The sequence below is a fragment of the Anomaloglossus baeobatrachus genome, chromosome 3 (assembly GCF_048569485.1).
Source record: "Anomaloglossus baeobatrachus isolate aAnoBae1 chromosome 3, aAnoBae1.hap1, whole genome shotgun sequence".
Lineage (NCBI taxonomy): Eukaryota > Metazoa > Chordata > Amphibia > Anura > Aromobatidae > Anomaloglossus > Anomaloglossus baeobatrachus.
Window position 1 is genome coordinate 53,998,497 of NC_134355.1, and position 17,072 is coordinate 54,015,568.

The following is a 17,072-nucleotide window of genomic DNA, read 5'->3' on the forward strand; positions in this document are numbered from 1 at the left end:
ATGCAAGAGACTCTTGTCCCCAGTCCTTTGAGAAAGAATGGCCCCTAATGCATGGTCGGAAGCGTCAACCTCCACGATAAAGGGAAGTGCTGGATTCGGATGTACTAAAATTGGCGCTGAGGTAAAACATACCTTGAGACGATGAAATGCTTCCTGGGCCTGGGCGGACCACACAAACTTCTGTCCTTTTTTGGTTAACAGAGTGATGGGACGAACAATCTCTGAAAAGTTACGGATAAAACGTCGGTAAAAGTTGGCAAAACCGACAAAGCGTTGTACCTCTTTGATGTTTCCCAGTTCCGGCCAGTCGAGAATGGCTTGTATCTTGCTAGATTCCATGTTCAGTCCCTGAGGAGAGATGACATACCCTAAGAATTGTATTTGCGAGCAGTGGAACTCGCATTTCTCCAGTTTAATGTACAGATGGTTTTCCCTCAGCCGGGTAAGTACGGTCTTAACGTGCTCCTGGTGTTCCTGTAAAGAATCAGAAAAGATTAGGATATCGTCCAGATAGATCACCATGAATTGGTCCATGATATCCCTAAAAATATCGTTAACTAGATGTTGAAATGCCGCGGGAGCGTTACAAAGTCCAAAAGGCATCACTAGGTACTCAAAATGTCCGTACCGACATCGGAACGCGGTCTTCCACTCGTCTCCGGGACGTATACGAAGCAGATTATATGCCCCACGGAGGTCTAATTTGGTGAATATTTTTGCCTGTTGGACCCTCTCCAATAGCTCATGAATCAACGGTAACGGATACCGGTTCCGGATGGTTATCTTATTCAGTTCCCGGTAGTCAATACAGGGTCTCAGAGTCCCCTCCTTCTTTTTCACGAAAAAGATGGGTGCCCCTGCGGGTGAGGTAGACGGACGAATGAATCCCTTGGCTAGGCTTTCATCAATATACTCTTTTAGTGCTTCTAGCTCAGGTGCCGCCAACGGGTAGACATGACCAAACGGAATCTCCGCCCCTGGGAGTAAGTCTATGGGGCAATCATACGGTCTATGCGGGGGAAGCTGATCGGCCTTTCTTTTGTCGCATATGTCAGCGAAGTCACGGTAAACCGGGGGTAAAACAGGTACCTGTACAGTGCCCTCCGTATTTGATGTTACTGAAACCGGAACAGTTGGACAAATGGTCGGACCACTCTGTGGTGGGAAGGATATTTCTTTAGTCTCCCAATCGATGACGGGATTTGTAGACCGTAGCCACGGAATACCTAAAATAACCGGAAAATGAGGAGAAGAAATTATCATGAAAACAAGGGTCCCCTGCTGACCTGGCTTCATCACGCATTCGAGCGGTACGGTTTCCCGATCCACTGGTCCGGAGATTAACGGAGATCCGTCTACCGTCTCCATGGTAACCGGTGAGGATCTTTGCTGGGTCCGGATACCGTGTTTCCTGGCAAAGGAAGAGTCCATGAAATTTCCCCCTGCCCCAGAGTCTATCATTGCAGAGGTAGGAATTAGCTGTCCCTCCCAACGGATCTGAATGGGGAGTGAGCAATGGGTATATTTCCCCTCTGAGTCCTTCGGTGAGGTAGACATTACCGTCAAGGGAAACACCGCATCCAAGTGTCCACTTGCCTCAGAGATATCGGACTCTGCGTCCGTGTTGTCACACTCCGCCATGGCTGCCAATACCTTATTTGGGCGATTTGGACGTTTCGGGCAGTCGATCAAGAAATGGTCTGATTGACCGCAATAGAAACACAAACGCTCACGGAGCCGGTGTTCACGACGTTCATTGGTCTCTCGTTTTTGCAGAGAGTCCACTTGCATAGGTACGTCCTCGGCCTCCCGTGGCGTCCTGAGAGCGGGTTCTCTGGAAGGAAACGCAATATTGTTTACACGGTTTACAGCTGCCCATTTCTCCTGTCTACGTTCCGTCAAACGGGTATCAATGCGCACACAGTGCTGGAGAAACAGTTCAAAATCCCCTGGAGATTCGGAACGGGCTAACTCATCCTTGATGGTACCGGACAAACCTTTTCTGAAAACAGACAATAAAGCATTGTTTCCCCAATCGGTGTCTACCACTAACCTCTTGAACTCAGTGGCGTATTCAACGACAGAACGCTTTCCCTGACGTAAGGAAAGGAGAGCCGCTTCAGCGGTAGCACGGCGATTCAGATCATCAAACATTTGCGCCATTGCATTCAGAAAGTCATCCAGGTGATTCAAACGGATGTCCCGATTCTCTATCATGGGATTAGCCCAAGCCAGTGCTCGTGAGGTTAATAACATGATGATACATAACACCTTTGACCGATCAGAACGGTAATAATCAGAATGTACATCGAAAAACAGTATACATTGGTTAACAAATCCACGGAACTGACTACGATCACCATTGAAACGGAATGGGGGTAACCTAGGCATACCGGCAGTTGATACGGACGTAGTGGGGACGGCTTCCTGAGCCTCCACTCTGACTTGCAAATCCTGTATAGCCGGCCCCAGTACCTGGTGATCATGGCCCAGCTGTGCCTCCACATCTCTAAGTTTATTCTGCACCGCCTCCATCTCCTGCTGCAGGGAGTTAATCATGGAGAAGAGCTGATCTACTCGTGTCTCAGTCATTGCCCCAGCGAATTCCTCTTATGGCCTGAGTATAATGTAATACTTATATATGTTCTGAGGATTTCGATAGCGTAGGGCAATGACAATCAGAGACGAGTTCTTGGTACAAGATATTTTATAATATGTAACCACGGTAGATACACAACGGAAAACACAGCGGTACAAATACACACAATACCTTCCCGAAACGGAGCGAAGGGAATTCCCGGGGCCACGCACCGGACTCCCCCAGGGAGACCACCAGAGCGAACCCCTATACAGGGACTGTCCGGCAATCACCCCGGAAGGCCTAAATGCGCAGCAGCCGGGACACAAGGGGCAAGCGGTAAAAGTCCAGGAGTGTCCGTACGGGATGAATGTCCAGAGTGGTTACGAACCAGAGAGAACCGGGCAGAGTGCTGACAGAAGATGGCAGACGGAATCCGGGCACAGCTTGAGAAACCGGGTAAAGTCCAGTGTCGGTCGGTCGGTAGTCTTTAGGAGGATCCAAAGGCAAACAGGATTAGCAGCAGCAAAGCAGGAGCACACAGCAAGCAGTATACTCAGGCACTGGACTAGGCTTAGAGGCGGCCTTTTAAGCAGCTGGACAGGAAGTAGGGCAACAGAACAGTAAACTCCATGTTAACCGAGGGCAAGCTCATTCAAAAGAGAACTGGAAAACCTGGAAACCTGACAGTAACTGCCCTGACCAAAGTCACTAACGACCTACTAACCGCAAAAGCCAAGCGACACTACTGTGTACTCCTCCTCCTGGACCTGTCCTCTGCCTTTGACACAGTAGACCACTCCCTTCTGCTACAAATTCTCTCGTCTCTGGGCATCACAGACTTGGCACTATCTTAGATCTCCTCATACTTAACCAACCAAACTTTCAACGTCTCCCACTCTCACACCATTTCCTCATCTCGCCCCCTATCTGTCGGGGTCCCCCAAGGTTCAGTTCTTGGACCCCTGCTGTTCTCCATTTACACCTTCAGCCTGGGACAGCTCATAGAGTCCCACGGCTTTCAGTATCATCTCTATGCTGATGATACGCAGATTTACCTCTCTGGACCTGACATCATCTCCCTACTAACTAGAATCCCACAATGTCTGTCTGCTATTTCATCCTTTTTCTCGGCTCGATTCCTAAAACTGAACATGGACAAAACAGAATTCATTGTCTTTTCTCCTCCTCACTCAACCCCCCCATCTGACATATCCATCAATGTCAATGGCTGCTCACTTTCCCCAGTGCCACGTGCTCGCTGCCTGGGAGTAATCCTAGACTCTGATCTCTCTTTCAAGCCACACATCCAAGCTCTCTTCACCTCCTGCTGCCTACAACTCAAAAATATTTCCCGGATCCGTACATTCCTTTCCCAAGAAGCTGCAAAAACCCTAGTACATGCCCTTATTATCTCCCGCCTGGATTATTGCAACCTCCTGCTCTGTGGCCTCCCTTCTAACATTCTCACACCCCTACAATCTATTCTAAACTATGCTGCCCAGCTAATCCACATGTCCCCCCCGCTACTTCCCGACCTCTCCTCTCTGCCAATCCCTTCACTGGCTTCCCATTGCCCAACGACTCCAGTTCAAAACACTAACCATGACATACAAAGCCATCCACAACCTGTCTCCTCCCTACATCTGTGACCTAGTCTGCCGGTACTTACCTGCACGTAACCTTCGATCCTCACAAGATCTCCTTCTCTACTCCCCTCTCATCTCCTCGTCCCACCATCGCATCCAAGATTTCTCCCATGCCTCCCCCATACTCTGGAATGCTCTGCCTCAACACATCAGACTCTCACCTACCTTGACAAGCTTCAAAAGGAACCTGAAGACCCACCTCTTCCGACAAGCCTACAACCTTCCGTAACCCTCAGTCTGATACAGCGCCGCACAATCAGCTCTACCCTAACCTACTGTATCCTCACCCATCCCTTGTAGACTGTGAGCCCTCGCGGGCAGGGACCTCTATCCTTCTGTACCTGTCTGTGTCTTGTATTGTTTATGATTATTGTACTTGTCCCTATTATGCATACCCCTTTCACATGTAAAGCGCCATGGAATTGATGGCGCTATAATAATAAATAATAATAATATTGGTGGTAAGGGACTCTATAATTAGGCGGACAGACAGGTGGTGGTGGTAGGGGACTCTATCATTAGGGGACAGACAAGTGGTGCACTATGGTTCCAATGGCAAAGTTAGAGGGAGGTAGAAGGTCCTTAAAAATGATTACAGGGAACTAGGAGAGAAGCTGAAGTCCAGGCCCTCCAAGTTGGTATTTTCAGAAATGCTACCGGTGCCACAAGCATCACTAGAAAGACAGTGAAAGTTTCAGGATATAAATAAGTGGTGCAGAAATTGATGAAGGAAGGAAAGATTTGGGTTCATGGGGAACTGGGCCAATTTCTCTGTCGTTTACAGACTCTATGCAAGTGACAAGCAGCCCTCAATGGGGAAGGGGCAGCTGTGCTTGGGGAAAAAATGGTTAGATGGATGGAGGAGCTTTTATACTAAGATCTGGAGGGAGGGAAGGTAGTTGTGCAAGTAAGAGGATAGATAGAGAAGACAAACAGAGTGAGGCAGTATGGGTAATGAGGATTTAGAGGTGGCTGGGACATGCAAGGAAAGTAGGGAGGCGAGTAGGAGAAATAAAAGTGATAATAGTATTAAATGTCTGCTGGAAAATGCAAGAAGTCTTGCAAATAAAAGGAATGAACTAGAGACTCTTATGTCAGATTATGATGAGTGGGCATTATGGAAACCTGCCTGGATGAGAGCCATGACTGGGTGAAAAACATAGAGGGTTATACTACATTCAGGAAGGACAGGAAAGACAAAAAAGGTGGAGGGGTGTGTATATTTATCAAATCTAACTTAAGAACTGTGCTCAATGATGATATTGAGGGGAGCTGCAACAATGTAGAGTCAGTATGGGTAAATGTACATCGGGAGGACAATAACTGAAAGCTACCAACTGGAGCTTGCTATAAACCTCTTAACATACCTGAACAGGTAGAGGATGAAATTCTGCAACAATTATTATAATTATTATTATTATTATCCTTATTATGGGGGATTCAGACATTCAGTGGGACATAGAGTCTTTGGAATGTGCTAAAAGTTGCAAATTCCTATATTTGCCATCAGATTGCTGTGGGATCAGTTCTAATGGATGATTACTGGACATGTGAACATAGCCTTAAGAATATACTACCAGAATCCTGTAGAAAACGTATACCCTCTGGTAATAAAATGTCCACTAATAAAAATAAATCATTATGAATAAATAAGACAATACAAAGTATAATAAGACATTAATGAAGGGTATTCAAAATCTTGAAGGCCGAGAATATGGAAATTACAGGAGTATAAAGATCGCCCTGATGTTGGGGACGAAACGTGCGTCAGAGGCAGGATACAGGCACATGGACCATTGCCCACAGATATTTTATAATGCAGGTGTAGCTTGACACATTAGCCTCACAGCTACTTATGCTTATGTTTGGTTATTTTGCCTGGGTATTTCTATTGAAATTTTCCCTGTCCTAACACTGTGATAGAGAAAATTGAGATGATATATCAAGCACTTTATAACTAGGCTCTACTCCCTTAGTTGTCCATAGACTCTGCATTTTGCTAGAAAACATTTATTTACTTTATACATGATTTTTTTTTTTTATATATATACTGTATTATTAGATACTGGTATTATCTGTATTTCTGGTCTATTTTTATTGTCTTGTGATGAAGTGTCCCACACTAGTAATATTCCCTATTTTTAATTGTTTTTATATGGATTTAATACAATTTTGTTTTATTATATATGTGTCAGCATGTCTCTATACCTATATTCATTGGTGTTTGGTGATATAGACATTGGGGTTTAGGTTGGATGTAACTGCATCCCCCGTACTGACTGACAGATTGGTCTAATGATGAGTCAGTCAGTTAGGGGGTGGTCACAGCCGCTGCTCTCCATACACAGAGCGGTGACTGAACCAGCGCCAGCGCCGCCCCCGGGACTGAAACCTGAACGCTGCCAGCAGGAATAAAGTTAATTTCCTCCTAGCATTGAGGTTTAATGTGCAGTTTAATAGCATTTTTACATTTGACAGGTGTCCGTTAAGTTGAGACCATCTGGAAAAAATCCTTCATTTCAAAGTCTTACCAATTGCAGCACAATTTTGCAGCTGGAAAAGTATCGAATATACCCTCAAGTATATATCCTGATCTTCATCTCAGTGACTTTTATGCGGAAGCAAAGGGTTGGCCCCTTGATCACACATATATATCCCACATCACGATCTGCACCCTCTTAAAGATGATCTGTCACTTGCTACAATTATGCAGTTTTTTTCACTCTATATAAATGCCGCTATCCTCCTGAATCTGGAGTTGTTTTCATTTTTTTACTGCACCGCTCCATTGCTTAAAGATGGACCTCTCTTCCTTGTATGCAAATCTGGTCATAATAGCTAAGTGGGTGTGGTCATCAGTTCTTCTATGCGGGAATCTTATGAGGACCATGCCCCCTTGACTAGCAAGGCTAGATTTATAATCAAAAGAAGGGGTCACACCTCTGTAGGTGGCACGGTGGCTCAGTGGTTAGCCCTGCAGTCTTGCAGCACTGGGGTCCTGGGTTTAAATCCCACCAAGGACAACATCTGCCAGGGATTTGATGGTTCTCCACGTGTCTGCGTGGGTTTCCTCCCACACAGAGAGTCATGTATGAAACAAAATATATTCTACTCACCAGAGTTTCCTAAAATTGCCATGATTTGGCCACTTTCCATGTAAAAGGAAACATCCCTTAAAATTTGTCTTGTCCATTTTTTGTAATATGATTGAACATCCCACCATGGTCCGATCCGTTCACTGAGAAGAGAATAAAATCTCATTACTGGTACTAAACAAACTCTTTATATTATAGCTGAAACACTCAGCACACCTGTGCACCATTTCACAGTTTCCATATAAAATTTAATGAGAATCTGTCAAGACGATTTTATTACTGAAACTAATGTGACTGCACAGGGGCTGGTAAAAAAATAAAAAAATACCTGTCTTTTGTGCCAGAGTGAAGAAACATCATTTTTAATCCATATACAAATTAGCCTAAAAGTGCATTGGGGCGTGTCAATGCGCTTAGAGTCCCTTGACACGCCCCCAATGCAAATTGTAGACTCATTTGCATATGACTTTAAAGCATGAATCCTCAGCACTGGCAGATCCGATAAACAGCAAAACAGCTATCATTTTTATTGATGCATTAAGACTTACATAACCATAGCACTGGCTTAATTAGTAAACATATTCATACAGCCATCAGCTCCTGTCAAAAGGAGTTTTTTGCAGGCATCGATGACTGCCATGGCAGCATCAGGATCTGTGGAGAATACTGATTCTGGCACTCCACCTGCTTACTCCTCTGATATCTGTGATCAGCACAGACTGACGCCACCATTGACCCTCAGACTTGTAGTTCATAACCAGGCAAGCAAGTGTTAATCCCTATTGGTCTGCCTGTTAATCTCCTTTGATCACATGCTGTCGGAGAGCCAGTCGCATTCGCTTCCTTCCTACATTTACTGGCTGGACCCTTCCATTAGTGCCAACTATAGCTAGTCTATACTGGTCTGGAGAAGTGGTTTGATCCAGACTTACTGGTGGCTGTAGTACTTTATTGCTGTGTACAGTTATGGTGTTAACACTTGTTGTCCTTTTGTTGCTGCCTTACTTCTCTTGCTTTTCTCCTAACTGTTTATTCCTGTGAGTTTGCAGTGTGTCTGAGTTTTGGTTTTCCCTGTCTTTCTAAATTTGTGTTGCCATCACACTCTTTCCCCTTCCTTCCCTGGAATGGGAACAGATTAGCTCTGGTCAGGAGAATAGTAAGGCACAGGACTTCGGCGTCTTCACCATTAGGGGTAACCCCAAAGTTAGGGATAGCCTAGGATCCCCTAATGTGAGGAACAGTATAAGAGCTGCCTGTCCCTTGCTATTCTGCAGTCACATCGTGACAGCTCCATGCAGAAAGTGCAAGACAGCTCAATATGACATATTGAATGTGATCCACAGTGATCAGATTGTTGATTCCTTTTTGAGCAGCAAATCTTTACATAGTCCGAGCCTTCAGTTGTGACGTAAATGTAAATATATATAGTCTAGACAAAGCTCTGTGAGCTAAAAGGGGTTGTCCACTACTTTTACATTGATGGTCTATCCTTAGGATAGGTCATCAATGTCTGATCGGCTGGTGTCTGACACCTTGCACTCCTGCCAATCAACTGTTCTCAGTTCCGGCAGTGGTAGCAGGCAGCCGGAAATGCTCAGCTGCTCCGTCTTATGATAATGGCTGCGGCTGGTTACTGCACATTCACCTCCTATTGATCTGAATAGGCGTTGAATGTGCAGTACCTGGCTGTGGCCACTATCAGAAGACGGAGCAGCTGAGCATTTCCGTCTGCCTGCTGCCGCTGCCGGGACCGAGAGCAGCTGATTGGTGGGAGTGCCAGGTGTTGGACCCGGGCTGATCAGACATTGATGACCTTTCCTAAGGCGGGCTTTGCACGCGATAGTCCCCGCCCCCGTCGCAGGTACGATATCTTGTGATAGCTGGCGTAGCGAACATTATCGCTACGCCAGCTTCACATGCATTCACCTGCCCTGCAACCGTCGCTCTGGCCGGCGACCCGCCTCCTTCCTAAGGGGGCTGGTCGTGCGGCGTCATAGCGACGTCAAACGGCAGGCGGCCAATAGCGGCGGAGGGGTGGAGATGAGCAGGATGTAAACATCCCACCCACCTCCTTCCTTCTCATTGCAGCCGGGATGCAGGTAGGAGATGTTCCTCGCTCCTGCGGCTTTACACACAGCGATGTGTGCTGCCGCAGGAACGAGGAACTACATCGTACCTGTCGCTGCACCGGCATTATAGAAATGTCGGAGAATACACCAATGATACGATAACGACGCTTTTGCGCTCGTTCATCGTATCATCTAGGATTTACACACTACGACATCGCAAGTGACGCCGGATGTGCGTCACTTTCGATTTGACCCCACCGACATCGCACCTGCGATGTCGTAGTGTGCAAAGCCGCCCTAAGGATAGACCATTAATGTAAAAGAAGTGGACAACCCCTTTAACAGCTTGAGCTCCTGACTGATACAATGTAGCAGTTGTCATGTTGCTGCCAGATGGTTAATACAATTTGATCAAAAGTGCTCTAAGTGCCTTAAATAAATATGTAAGTATAGCCTACCCAGCAGTAATGCAGCTATATGCTAGGGTCAATATATCTAATTTGCTTCTAAACTATTCTTTGCAAATATCAATAGTGAAATAAAAATTGCAGACAAAAATAACAGATAAAGTCCAACATTATGTCAATACCTGTGTGATATGTTGGGAACACTTTGAAACTACTGTACTATGGAAATATGTTTTGCAGCACAAGTCCATACATACTCAGGCCTTGTGAAAACATCGTATGAGTCTATTTTACCCAGACACAAGCTTAGTACTGGATGTCAGTGTCACATCCATACAAACAAAGCAAAGATCAAAGTTCAGTTTATACACTCGTTTTGCTGCAACCGAGAGATATAGACAGAAAGAACTCTGACCCCAGATGAAACAAAGATAAAGTGTGAAGCACTGGAAACATAGAAAAATATTGATACTGTAAAGTTCAAGAATTATTCTGTAGAATGAATATGCTCAGTATATATTAGTGCATCTCAATAAATTAGAATTTATGTCAGTAATTCAATGCAAAAAGGGAAACGCATATATTATATAGAGTCATTACACACAGAGGGATCTATTCCTATATATTATATAGAGTCATTACACACAGAGGGATCTATTCCTATATATTATATAGAGTCATTACACACAGAGGGATCTATTCCTATATATATAATACTAGCTGTACTACCCGGCTTCGCCCGGGTTAATAACTGCTAATAACAAAATAGAATGTATTAACAAAAATGTATTCTGCACAAAAAAACACAAAACAAATAGATATAAATGTAATTATTAAAAGGCAAAAACTAAGCTAATAGAAGCATTTCACAACATATATTTCAACACCACAAATATTCCACAGAGTTTTAACTAAATTAGCCAAGTAATGTGCTCTGTCTGTCTCTTTCCCCGTCTGTCTTTTTCCCCATCTGTCTCTGTCTGTCTCTTTCCAGGTCTGTCTCTTTCCAGGTCTGCCTCTTTCCAGGTATACCTCTTTCGTCATCTGCCTGTCTCTGTCTCTATCTTTGTCTGTCTCTATCTCTCTGTTTCTTTCCCCATCTGTCTCTTTCCAGGTCTGTCTCCCAGGTCTGTTTCTTTCCCCATCTGTCTCCCCGTCTCTTTGTCTGTGTCTTTTCCTGTCTGTCTCTTTCCCTGTCTGCCTGTCTTTGTCTGTCTCTATTTCTCTGTCTCTTTCCCCATCTGTCTCTGTCAAGGTCTGTGTCTTTCCCCATCTATCTTTGTCTGTCTCTCTGTCTGTCTCCTTCTTCCCTGTCTGCCTGTCTCTGTCCCTGTCTGCATGTCTGTCTGTCTCTTTCCCCATCTGTCTCTTTCCAGATCTGTCTCTTTCCAGGTCTGTCTCTTTCCCCGTCTGTCTGTCTCTTTCACTGTTTGTCTCTGTCTGTCTCTTTCCCTGTCTGTCTCTATCTCTGTCTGTTTCCCTGTCTGTCTCTGTCTGTCTCTCTCTCTGTCTGTCTCTCTCTGTCTCTCTATATCCGTCTCCCCACCGACATCTTATTACCTCACATATAAGCTTCTTATACTATGAATGTCTTTTGTTCCTATAGCAACCACTCACAGCTCCTACTAATAACCTGTAGTTCCAGGCTCCATTTACTTTAATAAAGGCATGTTTTTTGGAGAGTAACTGTAAAGCGCGGGGTTAAATTTTCCTGTCAAAACATAGTCTACGACGTTCCCTGGGTCACATGAGGTGTCTGTGCAAAATTTTGTGATTGTAAATGCGACGGTGCGGATACACTTTTCGTTTTACTTTTTCCCCATTATGTAGATAGGGGCAAAATTGATTGTTAAATTGGAACGCGCGGGGTTACAATTTTGCCTCACAACATAGCCTATGATGCTCTCGAGGTCCAGACGTGTGAGTGTGCAAAATTTTGTGATTGTAAATGCGACGGTGCGGATACACTTTTCATTTCACTTTTACCTCATTATGTAGATAGGGGCAAAATTGATTGGTAAATTGGAACGCGCAGGGTTAAAATTTCGCCTCACAACATAGCCTATGACGCTCTCGGGGTCCAGACGTGTGAGTGTGCAAAATTTTGTGGCTGTAGCTGCGATGGTGCAGATGCCAATCCTGAACATACATACACACATACATACACACATTCAGCTTTATATATTAGAGTCATTACACACAGTTATCTATTCTTTTATATTATATAGAGTCATTACACACAGAGGGATCTATTCCTACATATTATATAGTGTCATTACACACAGAGGGATTTATTCCTATATATTATATAGAGTCATTACACACAGAGAGATCTATTCATATATATTATATAGAGTCATTACACACAGAGAGATCTATTCCTATACAGTATATTATATACAGTGTATCCACCCATATCCTATCCACCACCATTAACTTGAGAACGGCGGCAGCTATAGGCATAGAAGTGGTGTCTAGGTATAGTAAAGTAGCCATGCGCTACGCAATGAAACCACCTATAGCACCACCCGGTGGAAAGCAACGGAGTTAGCATTTTTATCTTGAACACAGAACGAGATAGAGAAAAAAAGTGAATTAACAAATTGTAGGGCATCATCAATTCTATACGAATAGACACCTTGCATACAGAAATGCTATGATATGAAAGCCATGACCCCCCCCCAAAACATTGAATGCTGGTCACGCATATGGCGCTCATTTAACAATGATGCTCAAAGTGGCCGCCGTCAGCTGCAATGCACATCTGGCCTCTGGACCGCATACTGTATCTTGCTGCACGTTGTGCAATATGGTAGGTGACACGTTTGCACAAGCATCTGTGATACGTCGTCGTAGGTCCTGCAATGTTGGTGGAGGGGTCGCATACACCTGCTGTTTGATGTGACCTCACAGAAAGAAGTCCAATGGGGTCATGCCAGGTGAGCGTGGAGGTCACTCCACGCAGCCACCATACCCAATGACTTGTAGGAAGGTCTCCATGAGGTATCGCTTCACGTCCGCAGCCTTGTGAGTTTTACACGTTCTAATCATAGCATTTCTGTATGCAAGGTGTCGATTCGTATTGAATTGATGATGCCCTACAACTTTGTAATTCGCTTTTTTTCTCTATCTCGTTCCGTTTTCGAGATAACAATGCTAACTCCGTTGTTTTCCACCAGGTGGCGCTATAGATGGTTTCATTGCGTAGTGCATGGAAACTTTACTATACCTAGACACCACTTCTATGCCTATAGCTGCCGCCATTCTCAAGTTAATGGCGGTGGACACACTGCAGAGTCATTACACACAGAGGGATCTATTTCAAGAGTTTTTCTGTTAATGTTGATGATTATGGCTTATAGTCAAAGAAAACCTAAAAGTCATTATCTCCGAAAATTAGAATATTAAGATCAACTGAAAAAAATGATTTTAAACTCAGAAATGTTGGCACCTACTGAAAAGTCTGTACAGTATATGCCTCAATACTTGGTTAGGGCTCCTTTTGCATGAATTACTGCATCACTGCTGAGGTGTTATGGAAGCCCAGGTTGCTTTGATATCCGCCTTCAGCTCGTCTGCATTGTTGGGTCTGGTGTCTCTCATATTCCTTTTAACAATACTTCATAGATTCTCTATGGGGTTTAGGTCAGGCGAGTTTGCTGGCCAATCAAGCACAGTGATACTGTGGATAGTAAACCAGGTAGTGGTACTTTTGGCAGTGTGGACAGGTACCAAGTCCTGCTTGAAAATGAAATTTCCATCTCCTAAAAGCTTGTTGGCAGAGGGAAGCATGAAGAGCTCTAAAATTTCCTGGTAGACGGCTGCGCTGACTTTTTTCTTGATAAAACACAGTGGAGCTACACCAGCAGATGACATGGCTCCCCAAACCATCACTGATTGTGGAAGCTTCACACTAGACCTCAGCAGCTTGGATTGTGGCCTCCACTCTTCCTCCAGACTCTGGGACCGCGATTTCCAAATGAAATGCAAAGTTTACTTTCATCTGAAAACAACACCTTGGACCATTGAGAACAGTCCAGTTCTTTTTCTCCTTGGCCCAGGTAAGACGCTTCTGGCATTGTCTATTGGTCATGAGTGGCCTGACACAAGGAATGTGACAGGTGTAGCCCATGTCCTGGATACGTCTGTGTGTGATGGCTCTTAAAGCACTGACTCCAGCAGCGTCCACTCCTTGTGAATCTCCCCCAAATTTTTGAATGGCCTTTTCCTAACAATACTATCAAGGCTGTGGTTATCCCGGTTATTTGTGCACCTTTTTCTACTACACTTTTTCCTTCCACTCAACTTTCCATTAATATGCTTAGATACAGCACTCTGTGAACAGCCAGCTTCTTTAGCAATGACCTTTTGTGGCTTACCCTCCTTGTGGAGTGTGTCAATGACTGCCTTCTGGACATCTGTCAAGTCAGCAGTCTTCCCCAGGATTGTGTAGGCTACTGAACCAGACTAACGGACCATTTCAAACGCTTAGGAAGCTTTTGCAGGTGTTTTGTGGTAATTATTCTAATTTTCTGAGGTTAATGACTTTTGGGTTTTCATTGGCTGTAAGCCATAATCATCAACATTAACAGAAATAAACACTTGAAATAGATCACTCTGAAATGACTCTATATAATATATAGGAATAGATCCCTCTGTGTGTAATGATTCTATATAATATATAGGAATAGATCCCTCTGTGTGTAATGACTTTATATAATATATAGAAATAGATCCTTCTGTGTGTAATGACTCTATATAATATATAGGAATAAATCCCTCTGTGTGTAATGATTCTATATAATATATAGGAATAGATCTATCTGTGTGTAATGACTCTATATAATATATAGAAATAGATCCTTCTGTGTGTAATGACTCTATATAATATATAGGAATAAATCCCTCTGTGTGTAATGATTCTATAGAATATATAGGAATAGATCCCTCTGTGTGTAATGACTATATAATATATAGGAATAGATCCCTCTGTGTGTAATGACTCTATATAATATATAGGAATAAATCCCTCTGTGTGTAATGATTCTATATAATATATAGGAATAGATCTATCTGTGTGTAATGACTCTATATAATATATAGAAATAGATCCTTCTGTGTGTAATGACTCTATATAATATATAGGAATAAATCCCTCTGTGTGTAATGATTCTATAGAATATATAGGAATAGATCCCTCTGTGTGTAATGACTCTATATAATATATAGAAATAGATCCCTCTGTGTGTAATGACTCTATATAATATATAGGAATAGATCCCTCTGTGTGTAATGACTCTATATAATATATAGGACTAGATCCCTCTGTGTGTAATGACTATATAATATATGTGTTTCCCTTTATGTATTGAATTGCTGAAATAAATTAACTTTTAGATAATATGCTAATTCATTGAGATGCACTTGTATATGTATACAATTAAATAAATATATATATACTGTAAAATCCTCATAGTTTAACTATTTCTACAAACAATTGCTAGAAAAAGCATCTCTGTAGATAATCAAAAGTATCATATGGATAGTCCTTTGGTGTTAATTAGCACTGTGTCATCCATGTTTTTCCGGTATGGATAAAGATAGAATGCAATTACAAAGCTTCTTTTATACTTTCAATAGTAACCCTTTCATCCCTGGGCGATTTTTCGTTTTTTTTTGTTTTTGTTTTTTGCTCCCTTTTTCCGAGAGCTGTAACTTTTTTATTTTTCTGTCAATCTTGCCATATGAGGTCTTATTTTTTGTGGGACAAGTTATTCTTTTAAATGAACCCACGAGTTTTACTACATAGTGTACTGGAAAATGGCAAAAAAATTCCAAGTGCGAAAAAATGCAAAAACAGGTGCACTTGCATTATTGTTTTTGGGATATTTTATTCACCGTGTTCACTATATGGTAAAACTAATGTGTCGGTGGGATGCCTCAGGTTGGTACGAGTTTGTTGACACCAAACATGTATTGGTTTATTTTTATCTAAGGGATTAAACATTTTTTAGAAGTTTGTCCCAAAAAAGTGGCCCACATAGCGTTCTCATTTTTTTGTATCTGGGGCTCGGTGATGGCTTATTTTTTTTGCGTCTGGAACTGACATCTTTAATGGTTCCATTTTTGCACAGATGCTACGTTTTGATCGCCTGTTATTGCGTCTTGGGCAAAATTTGCGAAGATCAAAAACTGTAATTTTGGCATTTGGAATTTCTTTGCCGCTACGCCATTTACCGATCAGATAAATTAATTTTATATCTTGATAGATTGAGTGTTTCTGAATGCGGCGATACCAAATGTGAATATATTTTCTAACCCCTTCATTTGCAATGGGGGGATTTAATCTTTTATTTTTTTTTTATTTTTTAAAACTTTTTTTTTTTTTAGTTTTTTATTTTCCTAGTCTCCTTTGGAGACTATAAGGATGAGCAGTCTGATCGCTCATTCATTTCTTCTGATCAGAGCAGCATCATTCTGATCAGGAGAAATGCTCTGTTCTTGTTACAGCCGGCGCTCTGCCGGCTGTAACAGGAACTACGTCATGATAACAACAGGAGTCATACTGTGCTTACATGACAAACATTGGCTCCCCGTGAACGCGTAAAACCATATTATTATTATTATTATTATTATTATTATTATTATTATTATTATTATTATTATTATCATTAGTATATTCTGTATTATTATTATATGCATTAGTATTACTATATTCTGCATAATTATTATTAATATAATATATTATTTTTTTTATTATTATTATTATTTTATTCTGTATTATTATTATTATTATTATTATTATTATTATATTCTGTATTGTTATTATTATTATTATTATTATTATTATTATTTTATATTATTGCTTTATTTTATGAAATCCCATGTATAAGCAGACAAGTTCAGATTTCAATATAGCCCCAAATTTTTAATTTTAGTTTATGGGTGCAAGTATATGCAACAGATTAATGACATATCTGCATAGAGGAATATATAACGCCCTCTACCTATTCATCGTATACAATATTTAACCCCTTACCTGACAGTATAGCAGATGTTGCTCACACTTATGCTGCAGTTGGACCCTTTTTCAGCATTCATTGTATCTTCGGGACCATTCATGGTTCTTTAGAAAGTCCTAGCCTAGACTTGAGTATACTGTATATCGTCCATGCACGGTGGTTGTGTATGTGCGGAGCGTCCTCCCCTGCAGTAACCTTTATCTTCCATGGACTGGCTGGCTGGGAATCGTGGTGGTGTTATCTGATAATACT

At 42.4% G+C, this 17,072-nt stretch overlaps 1 protein-coding gene across 1 annotated transcript in view; it reads right to left on the reverse strand.

The window, feature by feature from the left end:
• The window catches only part of ABCG5 (ATP binding cassette subfamily G member 5), a 52,649-nt gene extending 35,708 nt beyond the window's left edge, over positions 1-16,941 (reverse strand). Inside the window, exons 1-2 of the mRNA XM_075338014.1 lie at positions 16,838-16,941; positions 7,344-7,465 (exon numbers count right to left, since the gene is read on the reverse strand). Of these exons, the coding sequence (XP_075194129.1) occupies positions 7,344-7,465; positions 16,838-16,920 (205 nt within the window). The 5' untranslated portion in view covers positions 16,921-16,941. The remainder of the gene's footprint in view (positions 1-7,343; positions 7,466-16,837) is intronic.
• Between the last annotated feature and the right edge of the window lie 131 nt (positions 16,942-17,072).